Raw genomic sequence first — 24,013 nt, forward strand, 5'->3', positions numbered from 1 at the left:
TGATCGTTCCTAATGTTGACATCTTAATTCCGATCATGCGTTTCGGGAGCAGCAGACCGATTAGTGCGAGAACGGGAACCCGGGAATATAACGGTAAAACTGTGTGTCGCCGTCCACACAAAACACAAAATATACGTCCACAGAGTAGCGAGAGTCTGAGACCCGTGATCCAGAGAACGAAGGAGGCGGAAGAGAGAGAGAGGGGGGGGAGGGTTCTTCTCCAGGCTGCGTTCGGAAACGTCACCCGAGTGCATTCCTTCTCTTTCTATATCATTTCTCTCTTAGCGATATAGAAAGAGAGGGAATGCACTCGGGTGACGTTTCCGAACGCAGCCCAGTGCTGTCTTTCGCGCCCGTCAAAGTTTATATAGGCCTAGTTTACACCGATCATTTGATACTCGTATCAAGTAGTGCATTTGAGCTCATCAGCCAATAAATAAACGAATTTAATAGTTATTTACTATTTGATACGCGTATCAAACGATCGGTGTAAACTAGGCCATAGTTTATATAGATATATATTTCACCGATTTTTTTTTCTCTAACACGGATCGGCGATCCCACGCGCTCTTATTTAAATTCAACAAAGCATGCTTTTCCACCTCTATAAATCCACGTAAAAAAGTTTTGAAATGCCTGAAACACAGGGCACTTTAATTGCAATAATAAATATAAATTATCGAAGCTTTTTTTCGTATATTCAGATTTTAGATCATGTGATATGAAAAGAATTATAAATAATTAAAAAATTTCATTAAAATTGTATATAATTATAATATAATTGATATATACGGAAATGATTAAGTATACGTGTCAAATATTCGAAGAAATTTTTTTGAGGAAAAAAATGATTTGCGTGGGGGGCGCTAGATCCCTCTCTCCCTCCACGCGCTCTTTCGACTTGGTCCGTTCCTGAGGAGGATTGCGCGAGAGGCGACGAGGAGGCGACACACGCATCAGCGAGCGATGGGGTTCGACGTGAACCGCTTCCAGGGCGACGTGGACGAGGAGCTCGTGTGTCCGATATGTTCCGGCGTGCTCGAGGACCCCGTTCAGGTAAATCGCAGTTCATACTCGAGTCAGGAGAGGAAGCTCGCCGTGATTCATCCTCCCCCCCCCGTCTAACCTAACCTAACCTATCGAGTCTTCGTACGCGTTGTGTTGTATGCGAGACAAGAAAGAGAGGAGATGAAGGAAATATTAAAATTTTTTTTTCTCTCGAGGAAGGATAAAATTGAGAAAAGGAAAAAAAAAAGAAGGAAGATTCGCGGATTTATCTGCAAATTTCACCGGTTCGCGATTGACGAGAGACTGACAGATCTATGGCGAGATCTTACGGTTTTGTGCGATACAGGTTTTGTCAGGTGCATAATAACTCGCGCGAGCGCGAGATGTGTCTCTGCGCTGTATTTTCTTTGATGTTTCTCATCTTTATTGCTTCCGTCGTCACTGTATCCCGCTTGCTTCGAAATAGAGGCTAATTGTAAGTATCCGTATATAGGTTAGCCTGACTGGCTTTCAGTGTTCGAGGCTACTATTAATCGCAATCGCGCGTTTGCACTTACCCATGCAATATTTATGTCTCCTACATAAGCACTTATTGTTTTACAGATTGAACTAACTGTTTTTTATGCCAAATATTTACGTATAAAATATTGAAAATGTAACTTGAGTATTTTCCGTAGTATCATCCATATACCATCTGTAATATTCATGTAGTTTTTAATTCTTGGAGAGAATCTTTGTACAATATTCGTTCTTTTTTTTAAAAAGAATTTACATGACTCTATTCTCCAAGGATCCATCTCTACCGGAGATAATTTATATACACTTGTGTTTATACTATGAAATTGTGGCAGCTTACGAGGACTTGCAGGTGAGCAATGTGTTGCAGGCACCAGTGTGCGAGCACGCCTTCTGTCGCTCTTGCATCAACGAGTGGATAAACCGTCAACCCACTTGCCCCCTAGACCGTACACCTATCACATCCGCTCAGCTCAGAGCGGTTCCTAGAATTCTGAGGAACCTGCTGGCCCGTTTGTGCATCAATTGCGACAACATCGTGTATGGATGCATCGCCATCGTTAAACTGGACAGTCTGGCGTCGCATCTCGAACAGTGCGAGTATAATCCGAAGAGACCGATGCTGTGCGAGCAGGGTTGCAGCCTGATCATCCCCAAGAACGAGCTCAAGGATCACAACTGCGTGCGCGAGCTGCGTAATCTAATACAATCGCAGCAACAGAAGCTGGCCGACATGAAACGCGAACTCGGCGAGCAGCAGCTGCAGATCAACGAGCACAAGCGCGAGATTCATCTGCTCAAGGACTTTATGCGCGCTCTCAGGGTGTCGAACCCGGCGATGCGCGCGATCGCTGATCAGATGGAGCGGGACGAGGTCGTCAGATGGTCCGCGACCCTTCCACGTGCCAGAGTGACTAGATGGGGCGGCATGATCTCCACGCCTGACGAGTTGCTGCAGGTGCGATTAGTTAATTTACCAATCAGCCAAGATATTTTGACGTAAACGTTGCAATTTTCGTTCATTTTGCTTTTATTCGTTCACAGACGATGATAAAGAGAACTCTGTCGGAGTACAATTGTCCGCCTCACGTGATCGACGAGCTGATGGAGAACTGCCACGAGCGGAAGTGGCCGCCCGGTCTGAATTCCCTCGAGACCAGACAGAACTCTCGACGACAATACGACAACTACGTGTGCAAGAGAGTGCCCGGGAAGCAAGCGGTGCTGGTCCTCCACTGTGATAACACGCACATGCCGGAGGACATGATGGTCGAGCCAGGGTTAGTGATGATCTTTGCGCATGGCATCGAATAGGATCATTGGATATCGTAGATGAATACGACTTTTGATTCAACGTAACGTAAAGCCAAGATCATCGTCGATGTTGTCTCGCAAATGCGGAGGAATCGCATTTCGGAATTTGCTCCCTCATCATTTGCGATTTGACACGGATCGTTCTGGAGGATTGATTCGAGAAACATCTGCCCGTCGTCAAAGACGTTTACTCGGACAATTTCTTCAACGGAATATACTCGCGGTTGAAAATCTAAGATTACAATGGTTATCCGAATGGTTATGCGAATGCATTCCAATGATGATAAATCGAAGCCGTCGAGCATACAGGAACGATGATGCGCACACCGTCGTCCTATGTGATACGCAACTCTAGAGGCGCGATTGCCCCCCATATATTGAGTAGATCGGGACTGTAATCGATGCGGTAAGCCAAGTAACATCAAGTACCCTCGATTCAGCTCGCCGTCATCGATTATCTCGATCGCACTCCCACACAAGAAAACTCAATCGAGTATCTGGATTGTTGCACTGTGATATACCACTTCGGTGAGAAACCTCCTGAAATTGCGTGATAAATGATCGACCACTCCCTCTTCTTTTGGCCGGTCAATCGATCGAATTGTACATTTCTTTTCGTCGGCAGTCCGTTTATCAGTTCATTTCAGGATCGTTTACGGATACTCAGAAATCTGTGAATGTTTTACTAATAATACTTTAGAAGAAATAAGCGATGATTGGAGGGACAGCTAGTGATGCTAATAATGCATGAGATCTCGAAATGAAGTACGGATTTGCTACGATGATTCGTTTTTAAACATTTGATGCGTGTCAAAAAAGCCGTGTTTTTCTCGCGATCTTTTTCTTATCCTTACTTTCTGGAACTTTTTTCTGAAATTTCTAAACTGTATGTTATAGGCAAGTCAATCATTCTATCATTTTTTTGCATACCGCACGAATCTAAGCATTTTCTAAAGACTGTTGTCAATAATTGTTGAAGCACGCGAAATATGTGGCTTAATTGCTCCGAGTCGATGGCACATTTCACTTGTCATATCTTCGTACTAGGGTGTCCTACCGTTTTGCTAAATAGACAAATCGAATTTAAAATTTTCAAATAATATATCATCGAATTATCATTCGATATAGCGGTGAGGCACCCTGTATTAATTAATCATCATATCAATTAATTAACTTTTATATTGCACAGCGCACTGATTTATGGTTTGCGAGTCGCGTAACGTCAAATGCTTCTTCGTGTAGTTTTTTTTTTTTTTTTTTTTTTTTTATCTTGCTATAATGTGCTGGTACATAAAACAAGATGGGTCAACAAGATTGTTAGAAGTCTATTTTTTTATGAGAGATAATTTTGTAATTTATTTTCTCAACACAATAAAAGAGGTAGGATAGACATATTTAAATACGTTGAAAGGAAAAACTTCTGATCCTGTTAATACATCTTGTTAATTACTTCCAATAAGTCTTCAAAATAAAAATCATGACGTCGAGTACGAATATACTGAATATCATTAAAAAGCGAGAAAAAGAAAGAAAGAGAGAGAGTTGTATACTGCTTTTTGTACCTTTTTTGTCGATAAATTATATTGCCTGATAAATGTCACTAATCGTGAAATATCATTGAACTCTATACATACATACTCTATGTATAGAATTCAATGTGAAACCGAACTTGGATATAAATTAGAGTTTTAAGCAAAATATTATACATCTAGAGATTGTAGTAAGACAATTCGCAATCAACACAGTCTCTGATTATATACATATAGTATATATAATAATTATAATAAATCAGATTTTTACATATCATAAGTGATTTAATATACCTTATATTTTTATTTTTTTTTCTCACTTTGCGAACTCTATATTCGCAATAAAATCTGCGTCCTGAATTATATGTAACATGACTGAATCAGTCAAACAAATAATATGTGATCTGTATTGATAAATACAGCATATCAGCAATACTGACGAAATGTTGGGCGTTAGACGTTGCAAGAATCGCTTCCATAGCTGTGAATTATGGTTTAGTGAATGATGCTTTTTTTACGCTCTTTCGAGATTTGAATGTCTCAAATATTAAACGTAATTGCGATGTCATTACAATTTTTAACTCTTTTGCAATAAAAAGCGACTATTTTTTCTAAAACTCTTTGAATTAAAAGAAAGAAATCGATTTATATACGCATCATTTTCTAAATTCTAAATTATAGATTTGACATTTACGTGACATTTTTTTATCAATTGTTTTTCAGAAGGTGTGATTTATTCTGTTGTTAAGAGTTGACGTAATTTTCATTTTTATACATATTTATCTTGATAATTTCCACGATTGCACTTTTATGATACTCTCTACTTTTTTTAATAGCAGAGATCGCATGTGATTCACGCTATATATACGGCACGATTTGTACGGCAGACACGCATTTATGAATGTACATTTATATTCATTGCACGTTCATTAAAGTTTCCCTCTTTTATATTGCGCTCGCGATATAAAATTACAAAATATTTAAAATACGATCATTATAGCGAAGCGGCATTGTACATATTTTGACGAAGAGACAAGTGTGATTTAAGAATGATTTTAATAAGTAACATTAAACAGTGAAGCAAGACTGAATACAAAAACAAAAAAAAACGAAACTCCGAACCGAAAACGAATTTTTTAGAACTTATTATGTATTAGAATTTGGATTTATTTACAAGATGTGCCGAGTGCGCGATAACGCACAAATATATTACAGAATACACATATATATATATTCATAAAGAATAAAACGCTTATGAATTTTATAAATAATTCTAATCTCGTTTTTGACTTGCGTCCTTTTCTGTATAAAATTTCCCTCTATATATATGTATATATAACATATACATATAACTTACATTTTTTTTTATTAAATCATATATCTTTGGTGTTACAAAGTTTCTTTATGCTGTACAAGTAACTTTTCACATAACTCTTGGAAAAAATTAAGAAAATATTTTTCTTAAAAAAGAATAACTAGCGAATCTATATAAGTGCAGATTTTCATTGATTTATTTCTATTGTTATCTTTTGCGTGAATAGGCACTGTAGAGATTAATGAAAACGATACTTTGGAGAACAAAAAAGATGATCAAATTATTTCGGATTCAAATTGTCGAAACTCTTTCGATCGTTTTAAATAGTCGGACACACACCGGCGACGACTTGTCCGTAGGCTCGCTCGGGCCTGATGCCGATGGGTTTCGAGTTGATCTGAATGTTGTTGATGCAGCCGACGTACTGAGCCTGCGAGATGCTGCCTTGCAGTCCTCTTCTCAGCAGCAAGTGGCCACCGATGTATATCGGCTGCCTTGACAAGACTCTGCCCATATTTTTGCCACTGATTCCGGGCGGCACCGGTTTGTGATCGACCGACAGCAAGACCGCGTTCTTCTGTTTGACGGCTGTTTGAAAAAAGAAGGGCAGCAATCGTAAAACTAGTCGATTTAAGATTAATCCAGATTAATAAAAAAAGATTATTAAAAAATTAAAATTACGATTTTGGAAACTGATCTTTTTTACATCTAAAAACAAAATTAATACATGTGTTTGTGTGACTATCGCATGACTTTATACCTCGAATATTGTGCCAGTGACCGTCGCACAGGGAGTTTGGTTTCGTCGGCTCATACGAGGTCTCGATTAAGCCCTTTTGTGTCTTTACGAGGAACTTGATGGTACCGTTGATCATCTCCAGTACGAGATAGTCTTTCTTACCGTGCACTGAAAGCAAGTGTCCGGACGTTGAGCGCGGTTTTACGTCCATCTGGATATCGACCTGGCCCAGATCGCTGAATCTGTCGACTGAAAATCAACAACGGAATGTGTTTATTTCGATTGATCATTTTCGATTAACTGTACGAAAATATTTATCGCTTAATATGCTTTCATATTTGAATCCTCACCTGCTTTGTACAAGTTACTGCCGTTTCCTGGGAAGAAGAAGAGACCAGACTCGACTCTCTTCGAGCAAGGTATTACGCCTACTTTCTCCGTCGGTTCTCCGACGGTTTGTCCATTCAACATGAAATTTGCTAGGCAGCCGCTGAACGTCCTATTGATACCCTGAAAGAATTTCGAAAGAGCATTTGTAGCATACACTTTTGCAATCCTTGAATATTTTCTAAAAAATATATATATATATATATATATATATAATCTGGCAATCTCACAATGTTTGTATACACGATACTGGATATTTCCGGCAAAACGCCACCCACGAAGAACGGTGGATTGACGTTGATAGTTGTGGTGTCTCCCAGCGAGTATCCCGACACTGGGTCCTCCTCGTCCACAGTCAGCGAACCGTAATTACCTTGCCTCTTGAAGACCACTATATGCCACTCGTTGTCGTTGATTTTCTTTTCGCTTTCCAATAACGCCGATCCGCTTCCGCAGTTGAATACATAATGAACCTTGAAGAATTATTTTCCAAGATAGAGATGAGCGAGATTTTGTTGTGTGAATTAAAGTATACTTTCGTTTACCTTTCCGTTGTGCACGTATACAGCGATCAAGTTCGCATTATTGAGACCGGAAGCGTAGAATATAATTCCATTTTCCGCTGTTGTTTTTATATCGATCTGGAAATCGTAATCGTCCTTGTACCTTCCCTGCAGCGTCCTATATTCTAATCTACTGTTCTTCGCAACGCCTAAAAATAATGATTAGCTATTTGAGAAATCTTGTAACATTGATTTAACATAAATTTATCAGCTTGAATGTAATATTTGTGATTTTTTTCCATTGATTTAAAAATGCATACCAAATCGCCAAGAATTTTTGACATCGGGATCCACAGCCGGATAGTATGGCAAGTGACATTCATCGACAGTTTGAGGCTGTTGCGTGGTAGTCGTGGTAGTGACATCGTCTTTATCAATAATTCGTCCCTCTAGCTTAGGTTCTTCCCACTCGTCCTCTTTTTCTATATCGATGTCTACGATGTCTAAAGGAATTCATGTGTTTTTGTTATGTAATCACAAGTACTCATAATATAATACAGAGCATGACTTTTATTTCTTGAGAAAAATCATCTCACTTTATTATTATTATATTATTATGTAATTTTGCTTACTGATTTGAGTCGATGACTCCACCGTATCCTCGGAAACTTCCGACGGCAATAACGGTGGCAAAAGTTCAGGTTCGACGACCGGCGGTAAGGCTAAAATAAGCAAATCGAAACGATTAAATATAGAATATATAACAAATATAATTAATATAATAAATATAGAATATATGATTTTTAAGGACGATTTGTGTAAACGTACGCGTCTGATCGCCGCCCTTGCACTTTCCCAGGAACGCGTGCGGCCTCTCAGTCGTGTTGGCGAAATTGATAATGATCTCGCTGTTGATTGTCGCGTCGCCGATGCAGCCGACGAAGGGCACAGCATCGACAGGTTCGACAGTCAAAACATTCAATGGCAGTCCGCCGATGTACAGACTGCCGTAGAGGAAGTGCAAAGATGGTGGAGCCGAGTCGGTGCTATAGCTCTTCGTGTCGTCGATGTCGAGGCTGAGAGCCGATTCGCTGTGAGTGGCGGTCACTACGTGCCACTCGTTATCATTGAACTTGACGTCCGACGAGCTGGTCCTGAGCACTTCGCCCTGACTATTGAATACCAGTTGGCCGTCTATCAGCGACAAGAAACTGCTAGCCGCGTTTCCTTGGTCATCGTTGGTCGCGTAGAAGATCAGACCGTCGTTGGCCAAAGTTCGGAATTTAAGATTCACTTGGAGACCGGTGGATGCCAAGTTGCGCCACCTCACGTAGCCGGGTAGGTTTTTCTCGAAGGAGACGAGGCTGGCGAACTGAAAGAAGTAATTTGAAGAGTTAGCAATAATAAGTTGAATGATAATTCGAGAAGAGAAATCTGAAACATTTCCAATGCAATCCGCCTTGCATTTCGCATATAATAATAGAAATTCCAATTACCCTGACTGGACAACCAGGCATGACTCCGAATGCCTGCACATTGCGAGTGAGATCGACCGAAGTGTCAAGGATGACGACATCGTCGATGCAACCTTCGAAGCCGCTGCTGGTGACTGACTGATAATGATGTTTTGCGTTAGGCGGATATCCACCGAAATAGATGTGATCCGACGTGGCTAAAGGTTTGGTAGTTCCTTTCTCTTGTCTCGAAGCGACCGTGTAGTCATCGATCTTGAGGGCACCCATTGTGTCTTGCCTGATGGCCTCTAAGGTGTGCCAGTTACCATCATTATATTTGTCAACGGATTTCATGATAATTTCACCCTCGCCAAGATCATACTGGTACAACACTCGACCCTGTCTTATTTCCAACGACAAGAATTGTCTGTTTTTGCCCATTAAATAAATCAGTCCGTCTTCCGCGAAGGTTTTGAAGGATAGTTTGATAATAAACTTCCTGGTGTCCGGTGTAATCTGTGAAGCTCTCTTACTGAGGATCGCGTATCCATGTCGATCAAAGCGATATCCCCTGCTCGGCGCAAAGTTGATGAGCTTGTCGCGCTCGAACGCACTCTTGCGATTGTTCTCGCCATCGACAAAGTTCCAGAAGGACACCGGTATATCACCTATCACCAGCTCTTCCATCTCGCCTTCGAATGAGGCTGCAGTTACGGCGTTTTGAATATAGAAGGACGACGGATATCCACCGACAAACAACTTTGACTGCTCCTGATCCACGTTGAAGATGTAATAGGAGCCCGGCAGCACTCGTTCCTTCTCGTATAACATGTCCTTGCCTTCACCGATGTCTTCGCGAACGATCAACTTAACGTTCTTGCCGGTTCTGGAAGCGGAAGTTTAAGAAATATTGATACAAAACTTTCCGAATCAAATAAAGCTAAATTAATCGATGCCAACCTGTCGATAATTATCTGCCGCCACACGTTATCCGATACGATTCTGTTATGAATTATCCTCTCTGGTCCAGAACCCAAATCGACTATAAGCACAGGATATCCGCTCTCGATCAATAGCGCCACAAAATCATGCTGCGAAATATAAAATATTGTTATAATTTTTTTATTTATGTTTGTACGATTATTTCATCAGATTCGTCATCGAACTCACCGTCTTAGAGCGCGGTAATTTTATCTTTTCCTCGTTACCGAGGTACAACAGGAAACCATTGGTGTTGTTGGTCCTGAAATATAGGGAGATCTTGGTAGATGTGGCTAATAATGGCAGACTCTCTGGGTTTTTCAGTTCCAGAGTGGTGTTCCTGTAGAAGGTCAAGCCGGTCTTGTATCGATTCGCCAGCTCTCGCGCGTTCGCGATCTTGTTCCTTAAAGCCTCGATCTTGTTTTGCAAATCGTTCCCGATCGTATCAATCGACTTTTGGTTGTCATTTAAACTGTTTAATAGACTGGTGATATTTGGCGTCACTTTGTCGACAATGTCTAGCTGTTTATTCGCCTGCGAGATGTCGCGGATTGACTCCGACGTGTTCTTCGACAGCTGCTTCGTCTCTCGCAGATCCTCCGGAATTTGATCCACGATACCGTTCATGTTGTCTATGGCAAATTTGATGTTGCGCTCGACATTCACCGCCTGATCCATGGAGTCGTGCGCGACTGAGGACGATTGTGAAGGAATATTGTTGAAGATCCTAGAATTTTATACATATATATATTATGACATATCAACAATTAAATATTTTATTTGTAACGTGAAATAATAAATTATATAAATCTCTAAATGCACTTATTTTTTTTATAATATATTATAATATATATTTAATTTATTTAAATTGTATATATTTATAGAAAATAAATAAAACTTTCTTTTTTGAAATTGAAATACTGAAAGAAAATTGTACTTGTCGATAGAATCGAGAATCTCCTTGTTGCGTTTATTTTGATTGTCGATCAGAGTCGCGTTGTTTCTTGCATCTCGTAAATCGTCCTCGGGTTGTCCCGTTGTCTTTGTCAGAGCGAATTGTGCGGCAGCTAACAGCTTAAAGCATTCTTGCCGAGAATCTAGCATCTTTTGTTCGATTCCATCGGACTGAATAAATGAAATTATAAACATAAAAATAATTAATTAAAACTTCTCTAATTTAATTATAAATAAATAAAATAATAAATATTGTATACGACTAAATAAATAAATCAAGATATGATGTATTATACTGAGACTCGTACTAGCGATGTTGCATTATCAGCAGCGATTATAGCGTCGTCCGCAGCGTCTCTCGCGGCTTGAATCGCGGTTTCGATGTCCCTGTACGCCGAAACGGCTCTTACCGCGTTAGTATTGCGAGTGTCAGTTAGCAAACTGTCTAGTTCCAACGAACGATTGTACAAATATGCCGCATGAGAGTTAGCCTTCTGCACCGGCTCAATCAGCTCGAGCAACATTTGATCGTTCTGGACGATGGTGTTGTTCAGCTGGGCAGCCGTGTCGCCAACGGCATTGGTTTCTGAAAGAGGTCAATTTCTATAATCATTTCCGCGATTATTTTTGTCAAAACATCGACAAGGCTCATCGAGAAGAAGTGATGACACTTACGCAGAATATCGATGTTTGCTTTAGCGTCGTCAAGAAATTGACTGGCATTTCTGTTGAGCTCCTCGCCGGCTTCTAAGTCTTCCCTTGCCTCGGCCGTCGAGTTCTTCACCACGTCCAAGTTGCCGGTCTGCGCTGCGATTCTGTTCTCTCGATTCAATTTATCGACCGCACTGGCCAGTTTTTGAGCCGTCTGCGCGATATTTAGCAGATCGTCCATCTTGGCGCTGGCGTTTTTAATTCTATTGCTGAGATCGAACGCAGCGGAGCTTAAATTGCTGACCGGAAAGTTGTATTGCTGCATCTCGGAAACTAGAATGTTGGCGTGGTCCGCTTGGTCCACAGCGTCATCCCGGAACTTGACGAAGGAGACGTCTTTGATCCTCTTCAGAATCTCCTTCGCCTCGTTTAGCGCATTGTCGACCTTGGCGCCTGTTCCTAATTCGATGTTCAACACCAACGATTGGACTTCCGATACAATCTGATTTACCAAATTGATCTTGCGCGCCACGTCCTCCTCCAGGGTGTTCATGTCTTGCAGCGTGTCCTCCGCGTTGTCTTTCCACTTGATACTGTCTTCAGCGGTGAAATCAATCTGCCGTTTCTGATTGTACACTTCGTACTCCAATCGTTCTAGTTTCTCCTGTAACGGTAGCAAGTTTGGCCGGCTTGGATCTAGCAATTTAACTTCGGGATAAAGTTCGTTGGCCGTATCGTTGATAAACTTGAGTCGCTGGTTCGTAAAGTAACCTTCCGCAACGGTCTAAAAGTCGAAAGACACGTTTTAAGTAAATATATATGTTTGTTTTATACATATACATATAATATTCACGAAAGAGATATTATCTCCTTTGCTTACACTATATTCACGCGAGATAGGCTGCAATAAATCTTCCAGTTCGTCCGTGACATCCAGGAGATTTCCCGTACAAGAACCGCAGGAGAAGCAGCCCTGCGCCGGAATAAGCACGTGTCGATATGGACAATGATCGCACTTTTCACCGATCACACCAGGTAAACAAGTACATTGACCGGTTGTTGTATTGCAAGATACGCCGACGGAATAACCAGTGTGACATTCGCAAGCTAAAATAGATAAATAATAAGGAATTATTGCTCAACATAAAAATTGAGCGATCTAAGATTCTGTCTGGTAATCTAACATTATTTCTTTGTGCTTGAGTAAAACTGAATATTAATGATCTTTATAAAACCAATGATCAATAATTAAGTGACTCAAGAAAGCAACTTTACATGTGCATCCGTCCGGTCCGTAGTTCCAATATCCCTGGATGCACTGGTCGCATCTGCGACCGGTGACGCCCGGCATACACTTGCACTGTCCCGTCTCATCGTCGCACTGACTGCTCTCTGATGCCAGCCCACAGTCGCAGAGCCTGCAGCCTTCGCAGCTACTGAAGCCATAATGATAGGGCGCGCAGCGGTCGCATTGCTCTCCGATCACGTTCTCTTGGCAGAAGCATTGGCCGCTGTAGCTATCGCAGTGCTCTATTCCGCACTCGTCGCAGACGCAATTGCGACAGTCCTTTCGCTCCACGGCGTCGCCGAAGTAACCGGGCGCGCACAAATTGCACGCCTCGCCGTAGGTGTTATTCAAGCATTGTAGGCACTGACCGGTGATGCTGTCGCACGAGCCGATCTGGTTGGTGTCGATATTGCCAGAGCATTCGCACGGCTTGCAGTAATCACCGTATGTTTCAGGATTGCCGTAGTAACTGGCGGCGCAGGCCTCGCAACGTGCACCGTAGTATCCGGGTAGACAGTCGCAGCTGATCTTATTGCCCTCGTCATTCACCTCGCAGCCGGTGGCGAAATTGTTGGAGGCGACTGGCAGCGGGCACGCGCAGATCAAACAATCCGTCGGTGTTCCCACTGTGGCGTTACCATAATAACCCTGTTCGCAGAACTCGCAATGGTCGCCGGTGGTGCCATTCTTGCAATTCTGCGAGATATTAGAGAAAGAGAGTTATAACTTTTCATCGGAAATATCTGGGAATTTTATTCCAAGGAGAAGATTCCTCCTTCGACGCACCTGACAGATCCCTGTGTTTACGTCGCATGTAGTCGCGTGACCGTTGCACTGACACGGCGCGCAATATCCTCCATACGGTCCTGATTTGACTCTGTAGTATCCCGGCGCGCATTCTTCGCACGAAAGTCCTTGGTAATTGGGTGGACATTGGCACTGCTCGACGCTGCTGGCCGGATGGCTATATTGAGCTGAATATTGTTCCGTTGTGACATCCAAAGTTGCGTACGCTAATCTGTAAAAATGTAAGAATAAAGAAGAATAAGATTCATCGATATCTTGATACATATGGAGCTGTCGTGGATACATACGACGCGATGATGCTGGGATTCCAGTATGTAGCACGCACGTATATTCCACGTAGATTCTCCAGAACCACCACAATCTGTTCTCTCGTAGCGCTGAGTCTGTTGCTAGTCAAAAAGTTAGTCTCTACGAGACGGACGGATGATCTAAAGTTTGCAAAGGATGGCGGCTGTTCGTCAGAGTAGTAGAACAGAGTGGTGTCGACACCCTGAAGAACCACATCGGCGGCGCTGACAGCCTTGCCGAAGGGTCCCGTACTATAGTAGACGGTATAGTTGAAATAGCCGCCGTAAGAGGTCAACTTTTTGCCGAGATAAGTGTCGGGCGCCGAGAAATAGACAACGTTCTCGAAGGTGTCATTGGCGATGAGTGAGACTGTAACTGTAGTGGCGTTCTCCGCTGGATAGGTCGACAGATTAGCGAAATTGCCGTTTTTGTCTGTGGGCGCGACTATCTCCCAATCGGCCATGTCCAAAAGGTGAGTCCAGTAAAGGCTGGCGGAGGCGCATCTAGTGAATACACAAATAATAATATTTTAATTATAAAGATATATATAAAACATATATGTAACATTTTTTTCTAAGTAACTAATAAAAGTATAGAAAAGAAACTGAAAGTAAAAAATAATTGTAATGGCAAATGCAAAATGTAACAACCTGCTGGTTTTGCCGAAGCAGAAGCACTTGGTGCAGCCGTCCTCGTTGTCGGCCTGAATGTCGAAGGTGCCTTCGCGGCACACGTCGCACGCCAGGCCCTGCACGTTCGCCTTGCAGAAGCACTCGGCTGTGTACTGATCGCAAATGTCATCGGTGGTGCCACGCAAGTCGCAGTCGCAGCGCTCGCAATGCGGGAATTGCGAGTAACCGGCGCGACAACGGTCGCACTGACGGCCCACCACGTTCTCCTTGCAACGACAGCCACCGTCGAGCAGGTCGCATTGCAGGTCACCGTCCAGGACGCCTAGAGGCGAGCAGTTGCACTCCTCGCAGCCGATAATTGGGTGGAATCCGTAGGTGCCGACCTCGCACTGATCGCATCGGTGACCTGTCACTCGCGGCGGGCAAATACATCTACCAGTATTCGGTTCGCAGAGCGCGGGACAGTTGCACGGTCTACATCTGGGGTAGCCGTAGAAACCGGTTCGGCAGATTTCACATCGCCTGCCGATAATGTTCGGTCGGCAGGGACATTGACCGCCGAATTTGTCGCACTCGAAACTGGTGGAGCCCTCGACGTCGCAGTTGCACGGCAGCGCACCGTTGTTGTAATTGGCCGTTAGCGAAAAGCTAGAATCGCGGCAGAAACCGTCCTCGGTGACATTGATGTAAAAATGATTGTTGCCGCAGCGCTTGATAAACTCCTTGGTCCGGTCAAACTGTAGCTTTCCGAGGATCTTATCATTGTATTGATCTGCCGGGATCACCAGGACATAGTCTAGCCAGATCCCGCGGCCGTCGCCGGGTTCTTTCAGTGTCAGCACAAAGTTCTCAATCAGCTGGAATCTGGTACCACCACCGTCGATCTGATGTACGATGCTGCGGCAGCCGCTGTTACTGGGACAATGAGAAATCGGCACCTTCGCTTCATAGAACTTGCCGTTCTGCACCAACACGTCCAACTCGAACTCAGGATGATTTGGTTGATAATATTGTATCACGAAGACATAATCTCCCTGGTGAGATACATTCGCGTGAATATCCACCATCGCATCGTCATCACCCAAATAGATCAATTTAGTAGCGTTATCGTAAATGCCAGAAGGTCGATGTTTGGCCTCGAGAACGCCGCTGGATGTCTCAAACTCGATTTTCTTGGCATCGGCGGCGTCAGGGAACAGTCCCTGCACACATTTGCCATTCTTCCTCACACATACGGATTTGGGCTTCACGTAGTCCAGCGACCACTGATAGTAAGGAATCGCCACTACCGAGTCGATCGCGACATTTGAAGTTGGCTCGCCGGTCAGCACCAAGCTGACATAGTTTGACGGAAAGTTCATGACGGCTACTTTACCATAAGTATCGGTGACGACTTGTCGGCAGGTGTTAGTATATCTGCAGGGGTTTAGAGTGACTTTACCTTTGCCGACAGTATTTGCCTCGATTAGCAGCACCGACGTGGTCCGCTCGTCTCGCGGAGTAACGTAAGTCATCACGAGAACATGGGGACCAGGTTTGCTAATTCTCAGCTCAAAGTGGATCTCCTCTTGCTGATTATTAATAAGCGGTACCTCTTCCTCGCCAATCTCCTGCAGAGTCTCGCGATCAGTGAAGTACTCGGTCAATGGAATTCGGACATTGTTCTCGCTGAGGAAGCCGCCGCCACCGTGAACCGAGTCAAACCGTGTCAAATTTGGATATCCATAGTGCCTGCAGAGTCCCTTGTAGTCGACTTCGCAGGGTATGTTTACATCCTGCGTTAGTATCCCACCCTCGTAATATTCAGACGGTAATAGAACAAAGTAGTCGAGGAACAAACTCTTTTTTGTGGCGATTTTGATAGACCAATGTCCAGGATCCATCACCATAGGTGAGGGATGATTACCATGCGTTCCGGCGACTGTTACAAAGGATGGTTGACTGGTCGGCTTGAAGTTGACCTTAAACTGTTGCTCCACCTCGGTCGGATTGTCGGGAGTGATAGTGATGGTGCCGAGGATCGGCTCGTTGTTGGGATTCACGTAGCGCAGAACCATCCGGTAGAGCGAGGACTTGCCAATACCCACACCTAGCACGATCTCATCCTGCAGGGTGGAAAACACGGCGTAACCTTTCCAACTGAAGTCTGGGAAGAGATCCTCTGTAAAGCCATAGCGGACGGCGCTACCGCTGGGAGTTCTACCGTCCTCAGCTTCGTATTGGTACTGATGAAGAGTAGGGAAATAGTGCGCCTTCAAGGGTTCTTTGCACGTTTGACCCGTCACTCGCGGTTGGCAAGGGCATTGGCCGGTCTGTTTGTCGCATATCAGATTCACGGAACCGCCGACATCGCAAGCACAGTCTTAATAAAAAATGACGTAGATATATTACATTAGATATTTAATTGGATTATGGAATAGAAGTAGTCGATTCGACTTACCGGAACAACCGAAGAGATTACTCTCCTGAAGATTGTACGTCCCATCGATGCATCGACTGCATCCTCTGTCAGTCACACTGGGTTTACATATGCACTGTCCAGTTTTAGTGTCACACTCGCCGATGCTGCCAACGACTCCGGGAATGTTGCACTGGCATTCTTTTAAATACAAATATATATGCTTTATATAATAAAATTATAATATAAACTTTTCTATATTCATATCATGTACACAAACCTTCGCAACCATCCGGATTGTAAGGCTGCAGATTCCAATAGAGCGGCTTACATTGATTGCATATCCTGCCCTCGACCCGATCCTTGCACTGGCAAAGTTCACCGGGCGGTAGAGAGCCACAACCTTGAAAGGTCGCGACTATGCCGGCCGGATCGCAGTTGCAACCCTCGCAGGTGGGGAAGTTGTAGTAACCCTCTTTGCATTGCTCGCATCGGATACCGTCAAAGTTTTCGCGGCATTGACATTTACCTTCGCCGTCGCAGGACACGCCGATCGAGCCGTGACTGTCGCAATTGCATGCTGAAGTCAAAAGATTACGAGAAACTCAATTAATATAATATCTATATTATATATATATATTACATAATTAATATATGATTTATTTAATTTAAAATACTTAAATAATTCAGAGATTAATAAGATACTTAAAAATAATAAAAATACTGTACAAAAATTCCTTTGTATGTTACGTAAAGAGTTTCGACGTGATTCACATACCGATGCACTCCGGGTATTTGTAATATCCTGGACTGCATTGATTGCAAGTCCTCCCGGCGAAATTGGCGAGGCACGAGCACTTGCCCGCGGAATCGCAACTGATGGTTGACGAGCCGACGGAGCTGCAGTTGCACGGTCTACAATTGGGATAGCCGTAATATCCGGGAATGCACTGGTCGCATCTAACGCCGCCGTATCCTTCCTTGCACAAGCAAACACCGTCACTCTTGTCGCAAATGCCAGACTCCGTTCCGCGCGCATCGCAATTGCAATCTGCAAGTTATACAAAAAGAATCATCCTCGGTATTGGCATCGTAAATTTATATATACATATTTCTAATTTTATATGTATTAATTATTTAATAATTTAATATTATATTAATTTATATATATATTGCCTTCTAAATTTGTCGTAGAAACTTTATTAAATTATCGAGAAGTTATTTAAAATAATTTAAACGCTTAATTATTTCTTTATAGTTATATATATCGATATAGAAAAGTATTTTATAATTAGGAAGATGATGAGGAATTATCATCGAAAAGCAGTTTACCTAACGCAACTGCTAAATTAAATTTTTTACATTATTGCCATTGATAAAATATAAGTTTAGCAATCTATTATACTGTAGCTTTTCATGAAATGTGAGAGTTAAATTGTGACAATTAAAAAATGATAACGTACACGTGCAAAGAGGATAATTGAAGTAACCGTCCTCGCAAATGTCGCACGTTCTGCCGCCGTAGTTGTTCTTGCACGTGCAGTTTCCGGACACCACGTCGCAAACGTCGTTCAGAGCGCCCAGAGGATTGCAGGCGCAAGCTGAAATTGTAATTATCTTCTAAGGTAATTTTATTGAATTTTATCCAAGTATAACACAGATCAGCCTCGAAGGGATTCACTCACGTAAGCAATCGGGGAACTTGTAGTATCCCTCCGCGCAGAGATTGCAATAGTGACCGGCGTAATTCAGCTTGCAGGGACAATAGCCGTCCGTTGCTTCGCAGTGATAACCGTCGGTGCCCTGTAAGTGGCACTCGCAGGGTCGGCAAGTGGGGTAGCCGAAGTATCCGTAATTGCAGGAGTCGCAGTTCGGTGGTGCATACTCTTCCCGACACTCGCACTTCCCGGTGGAGTCGGCGCAGTTTCCGGTCGAATAAAAGTGATCGCAGTCGCAAGCTAAATTGAACACGCGGTAAGTTCCGTAAAAATTCGAAAATATCGCGAATTAGTTCTCGTAGTTGACCTCAAAGCGGACTTACGTTGACATACGTCGGTCGCGTTGAGCGGTTTGTCACGTGGCCTGTAAAACCTCGGCTTGCAGCGGTTGCAATTGATGCCCTCGGTGTTGTGCTTGCAATTCTGACATACCCCACCGCCCTCGTAATTACCGCGAATGTCCAGCGACAAGTGCTTCTCGTCCATTTCCGGATCATAGATGCATTCGTCCGAGTGTCCGAAACAGTTGCAAGCTGCAAAATAATTCATATAAATAATATATATTTAAATAAAAGAGCACGTAAGAAGTAAATTATTCTTACGTTCGCATATGAATTTCTTAGATGTTGTGGACTGCCGCCACTTCTTCTGCTCGAAGCCCTTGCAACAAGTCGCGCACTGAGGTCCGCAAGTGTTGTGCTGGCATCGGCAGACTAGTTTCTTTGGCATATTAGGATCCTGAATGTCGCAGATGTCCGCGTGTCCATTGCACATGCAGCGACCGCCGATGCTGATATCTTTGATTGAATAAAAGTACTGCAACAGACAAGTGACATTTCTAAAAATCGAACTATAAATATATACATACACAACATGTGAAATTTTAATTACAAACAACCTTCATCGAAGTTGTTCTTGCATCGCTGAACGAAGATTTATATAGCAGTAAACATTAAAATTAAATATTTAATTTTAATGTTTACTGCTATATAAATCTTCGTTCAGCGATGCAAGAACTTTCTCTTATTATTATATTTACAATTTATATATATATATATACATATATATATATATATAGTAGATATAATAATAAGAGAATATATATATAATTATAATTATAATAAAAATAATATATTAATAATAATAAAAATAATAATATAATATTAATATAATATAATATAATAATAAATATAATAATAATATAATAATAATATAGGTATATATAATAATAAAAGTCGTAAATGAAATCACTTACTCTCCTCGTAACGGTGGGATCCTGACGAACGACGGACATCAGATGACCCAGCAAGTTCTTCGTCCTGAGAAAGCGGAAACGGACGTTGGTCGCCCGCGTCCATTCTTGCAACAGTGTCGAATTGAAGTAGTGCTTCGCCGAGGGCCGGTTATTCAGAATCGAGATCGGGATCTCGCCGCCCTCGAGCGGGACAACCTGCGAGAACTCAGTCGTGCAGATCACGCTGTCGTCTCGAATGATCGGTTTGTGGCTGTCCACGCCGAAATACGTCAGGCAGTCGCTAGCGGAATCCGAAAAGTATTGCCAGGGCGACCAAGTCTTGCCGTAGTCCTTCGACTTCTCCAGGATCCAGAGTCCTGGCCGGGGAGAGTTGCCCATTCGTATGTAAATGTAAGCTACATGAAATTCCTTTTATGAAACAAAAAATCGAATTAAAAAAAGTTTCTCATATATATACATCAAAATTTTTGAATTCACACTAATCAAAATTTTTCTAACATTTCCTTGATTTATTCTTTATCTTTTTTATATCCTTATATGCAAATTATTTTCTTATACCGCGTTAATTGTTACGTTATTCACAACTCGCTAATTTATAGTTTTGAATATAAATTTGAATTTAAAAGCTTATAGTTTTGAATCTTACAATTAGACCCGCTTTGTGTGTGTTTTCGTTATTTCAGACAGAATAATAGGAACCGAGAGTGAAAACCGAAGACTGAATGCCAGATGTGTACCATATAGGGTTGCGGTGCTTTAAGAACTTCTACCGAAATCTCAAGTGGCAGACTTGAGAAAGAGAAAAAAAGAAAAAGAGAAGGAAAAAGAAAAAGTTTATTTTCTTCTGAGTTTCTGAGATAATAGGTTTAAGAAATTACAGAGTATATATATATATATATATATATATATATATATATATATATATACGATTTTTTAAATCCTCCTTATTAATCTTGATTTATTATTATAATATATATATATATATATATATATATATATATATATATATATATTATAATAATAAATCAAGATTAATAAGGAGGACAAAATATGATTTAAAAAATTGCTGATGCAGATAATTTAGTGAAGAAAGAGAAGAGGTGAATGAAGAGAGAAAGAAAGAGGAGCAGACACGGTAAAACGTCGGTGTAAATGAGCCTTTCTAAGAAGATGATTAGCAGGGCGACAGCCTCCACGCGCGTTGCAGCTATGAAGATAAACTGCATTCGTGAGAACAGTTACATTGCAGAAATTAAGTCAAGTCCAGGTACAGTTTCCTATGTAAAATCTCGCTATATCACTTGCTAATAAAAATTATGTAGAAAAAAAATATCAAAATAGTTTATATTTAAAAAATCGGATTTATAAATAATAATAGTTTAATGCTTATAATTGCTTTTATTAATTGTTAATAGGAATTAATCTTTTTAAAAAGGTAAAATTAGGGAGAAATTTTGAAGAAAAATATGCAATAAATATGTAATTTTCTGTTGAAAATTGTTAGTTGTTACTTATTTACTACAACTAAATTAGTTGTTACTAAAAACGATGATATCGTTGAAGATGAGATCGTTGATATCATTTTCTCTCGTTTCTGTTTACGAAACTCGAACTTCCCATCATTCTCCGGAAGTGAATCGAAGATAAATCTTCCCACTTGCAGGAAAACGCCTACTCTACACGATAGAAATATTTATGTCGCCGATAAAAGGATCGCGCATTTCTCATCATTTCCTGTCGCTTCTATGTGAATCTTTTTAATACGCTACGAAAAGTTTAGACATATAACTCTTGTACAAGTTTTATAATAACAGAAGTTTATACCTGTCCCAGATCAATCGTCAGATTCACTTCGTTATACTTCATTCCTCTGGATAAAGGCGGCGACTGCCACCAAGTTTCCATGCCATCGACCGCATATTCAGGTGGATGCCTCTTCTCGAGATTATCAGGATCACAATAATCGCATACCTGAAGAAAAGCGAAATTTATACGCTATATTATGAAGAAAAGAATCAATTTTGATCGAATCTAATTTAGAATATGAATCTCAAATAAAGTCACTTTTCAGAAAATCTACAATCTATTAAATTCATGCAAAATTCGAAATAGAATTTTATTTCTAATTTTACATGAATTTAATTTTATTAGCATGTACACTATATTAAGATATACAGAGGATATGTATTGAGATGCAACGCATAAAATTATAAACAGATTTCTATATCTTAAATTTTTATCGCAGATTATAAATATAAATTTAAAGCTAAAATAAAATGAGAATTCTTTAGAAACTTGTCTATTGTGTTTCATCAATCTTTTGCCATATTATATTTAGAAATATTAAGAAGAAATATTTAAATATGAAAAATAATTCAAAGGACAATTTTAAGGAAGAATCAAATGATAGATATGTGGAATAAATGGAGATTTTCTCTTCTAAATCTATGTGGACCATCCGTGACATCAGAAAGTCTGTTAATTTTCGACGATAAACGATCGAATGTTATCGAGGGGTCATTCCATATCTTCCGTTTTATCAGACTTCTCGCTGCGGTTTCTTCTTCTTTCATTGGTACAGAGAGGTAAAGATGTGGATGTCGACGTCTCGTATGATCGAAATATTACTGGTCCAGAGAGAAAGATGCTGAATCAATATTAATTTAATAATTACGATACAAGCGGAAATTGACAAACTTGACAATTATGCATTATTAATCTCGCGAATAAAATCAAATTGATACATATGCACACAGCATCTGTTAATTTATTTATATCCATAATATGAATATATATTCTCTGTTCTTATTTGTGACGATGAAAAACTGCCGTGCTTGCAGGAAATGTGACGCGATCCTGCGAGCCTATTGCATTCTTCTAACACAATTATAGATCCTGCGAACTGGTTCTTAACCGAATCTCTTTTACGGAAGCCTAATCGTTCTTTGTCCTCTGATTTGCCAACAATAAAACGTTTGTAAATTAATACGCGAGAGTATTAATTTTCAGAGCAGTCAGCGATTATGCTCGAGGAGATTACAATTGTTATTCGCAGAATGCACAATTTATTCAGAAAAATAGTATTCTATTGACAATGCGATTTTTCATAAATATTAGTTTAATAAAAGTATATAAAATTTTGATTAAATTTTTGCGGAAACATTTTTTTACATTTTGTCTCGAAATGCTAGAAATATAATTTGCGTGCTTAACACGGCACGTAAATTTATTAATAATTATATATGCTAAATTCAAGAGGTATATATTAAAGTCGTCGAATTTTTATTAATAAACTCTTGTATATAAATATATATATACATATATGTATGTATATATATATGTTCGCCTTTCGATTGATAAAAGCTGATCTTCTATAAATGATTTCATTCATGTCCCCCGTCATAAGCGATTATTCCTTATCGTAATTCTAAGACGGAGAGACCGAGAAAGCATGTTTGGCAGATATAATTATAAATGTTTACACGAATGTTACACTTTGATGATAGTTTCCTGTACGAAAGGGATAAGAAAAAGAGTAGTTGAATAAGCGGGTCGATGCATTGAAGCTAAACTTTTGGACTGGTAAGATCTACATAATTTCGTACGAATATTGGAGGCGCGAAAAAAAATATATCACTATTCCTTCGATAATAAATATTCATTACCGAGTATTAATATATTTAATTGTATTAATATACAATCATAGAAATCTTAGCAGATTATTGTATTTAAATTTAATTTAAAATGTAAGAGAGAGAAAGAAATATATGTGAATCTTTTTATTTATTTGTATCTCTGGGTAAAAATTCGACCTCTCGATAAATTTATTAATTTATATATAAATATATGACATATTATTGAAGAGATTATATTAAAAATATTGTTAAAAAAATATCCCTCGCTATATCGTTGCTTTTTCTTATCGCTTTTGACGCTCACCTGACCCTGGATCAGATTGATATCTTCGTCCTGATCGGCGTTCGCGCCGACAAGCTTACAGTAAAGCTCCGGACCGGTGGTGTCGAAGCCGCACGTAGCCGAGGCGATGATTTTTTTGCCCTCGGCCAGGTTGAAGTACGGCGGCGTCAGGATCTCGCCCCCGGACAGCCGGACGATCAGCAAGAGGCCGGCGAGGATCGCCGGCAAGCGCATCCTGCCAGCGGCAGAAGGAGACACCTCTCCTCTCGAGTTTCTTCAAGAAATCTGCTCCTTCCTCCTCACTCTCGTCTTCCCTCCACACACTCACAGCCACACTCTCTTTCTCTCTCTGTCTCTC

At 41.0% G+C, this 24,013-nt stretch overlaps 2 protein-coding genes across 5 annotated transcripts; one reads left to right on the plus strand and one right to left on the minus strand.

The window, feature by feature from the left end:
* Positions 1 to 888: 888 nt before the first annotated feature.
* On the plus strand, positions 889 to 4,945 carry Elgi (E3 ubiquitin-protein ligase NRDP1 elgi). Of its 4 annotated transcripts, none has more exons than XM_083034965.1 (3): positions 889 to 1,056; positions 1,877 to 2,482; positions 2,569 to 4,945. In XM_083034965.1, the coding sequence occupies exons 1-3, from the start codon at positions 967 to 969 to the stop codon at positions 2,836 to 2,838; spliced, it is 966 nt and encodes a 321-aa protein (XP_082891091.1). In that variant the 5' UTR covers positions 889 to 966; the 3' UTR covers positions 2,839 to 4,945. The 4 variants fall into 4 exon arrangements, with proteins under 4 accessions (XP_082891091.1, XP_082891092.1, XP_082891093.1 ...); XM_083034966.1 differs by having other exon boundaries at positions 891 to 1,056; positions 1,895 to 2,482; XM_083034967.1 differs by having other exon boundaries at positions 903 to 1,056; positions 1,860 to 2,482.
* A 134-nt stretch (positions 4,946 to 5,079) lies between these two features.
* On the minus strand, positions 5,080 to 23,892 carry Lana (laminin subunit alpha). The gene is made up of 29 exons (XM_083034963.1): positions 23,677 to 23,892; positions 21,562 to 21,708; positions 19,738 to 20,145; positions 19,085 to 19,298; positions 18,806 to 19,015; positions 18,450 to 18,722; positions 18,228 to 18,365; positions 17,543 to 17,815; positions 17,045 to 17,344; positions 16,807 to 16,965; positions 14,385 to 16,728; positions 13,734 to 14,237; positions 13,426 to 13,657; positions 12,627 to 13,335; positions 12,232 to 12,458; positions 11,376 to 12,135; positions 11,009 to 11,286; positions 10,684 to 10,871; positions 9,936 to 10,473; positions 9,726 to 9,856; positions 8,808 to 9,651; positions 8,140 to 8,683; positions 7,944 to 8,033; positions 7,632 to 7,814; positions 7,354 to 7,520; positions 7,039 to 7,281; positions 6,772 to 6,931; positions 6,443 to 6,670; positions 5,080 to 6,270 (listed from the first exon to the last, which is right to left on the minus strand). Exons 1-29 carry the CDS (start codon positions 23,887 to 23,889, stop codon positions 6,002 to 6,004), a joined length of 10,974 nt encoding a protein of 3,657 aa, XP_082891089.1. The 5' UTR covers positions 23,890 to 23,892; the 3' UTR covers positions 5,080 to 6,001.
* Positions 23,893 to 24,013: the final 121 nt, after the last annotated feature.

Source organism: Prenolepis imparis, unplaced genomic scaffold, assembly GCF_030444845.1.
Source record: "Prenolepis imparis isolate NDT839.2.m4 unplaced genomic scaffold, iyPreImpa1.0 SCAF_3, whole genome shotgun sequence".
In the NCBI taxonomy this organism is placed as follows: domain Eukaryota; kingdom Metazoa; phylum Arthropoda; class Insecta; order Hymenoptera; family Formicidae; genus Prenolepis; species Prenolepis imparis.

Coding starts and splice junctions, on each gene's coding strand:
- Elgi (XM_083034964.1), top strand. CDS start 1,781: ATGACTCTATTCTCCAAGGATCCATCTCTACCGGAGATAATTTATATA. Junction 2,483..2,568: donor CGCCTGACGAGTTGCTGCAG/GTGCGATTAGTT, acceptor ATTCGTTCACAG/ACGATGATAAAGAGAACTCT.
- Lana (XM_083034963.1), bottom strand. CDS start 23,889: ATGCGCTTGCCGGCGATCCTCGCCGGCCTCTTGCTGATCGTCCGGCTG. Junction 9,652..9,725: donor CGGCAGATAATTATCGACAG/GTTGGCATCGAT, acceptor TTCCGCTTCCAG/AACCGGCAAGAACGTTAAGT. Junction 7,521..7,631: donor CAAAAATTCTTGGCGATTTG/GTATGCATTTTT, acceptor CATTATTTTTAG/GCGTTGCGAAGAACAGTAGA.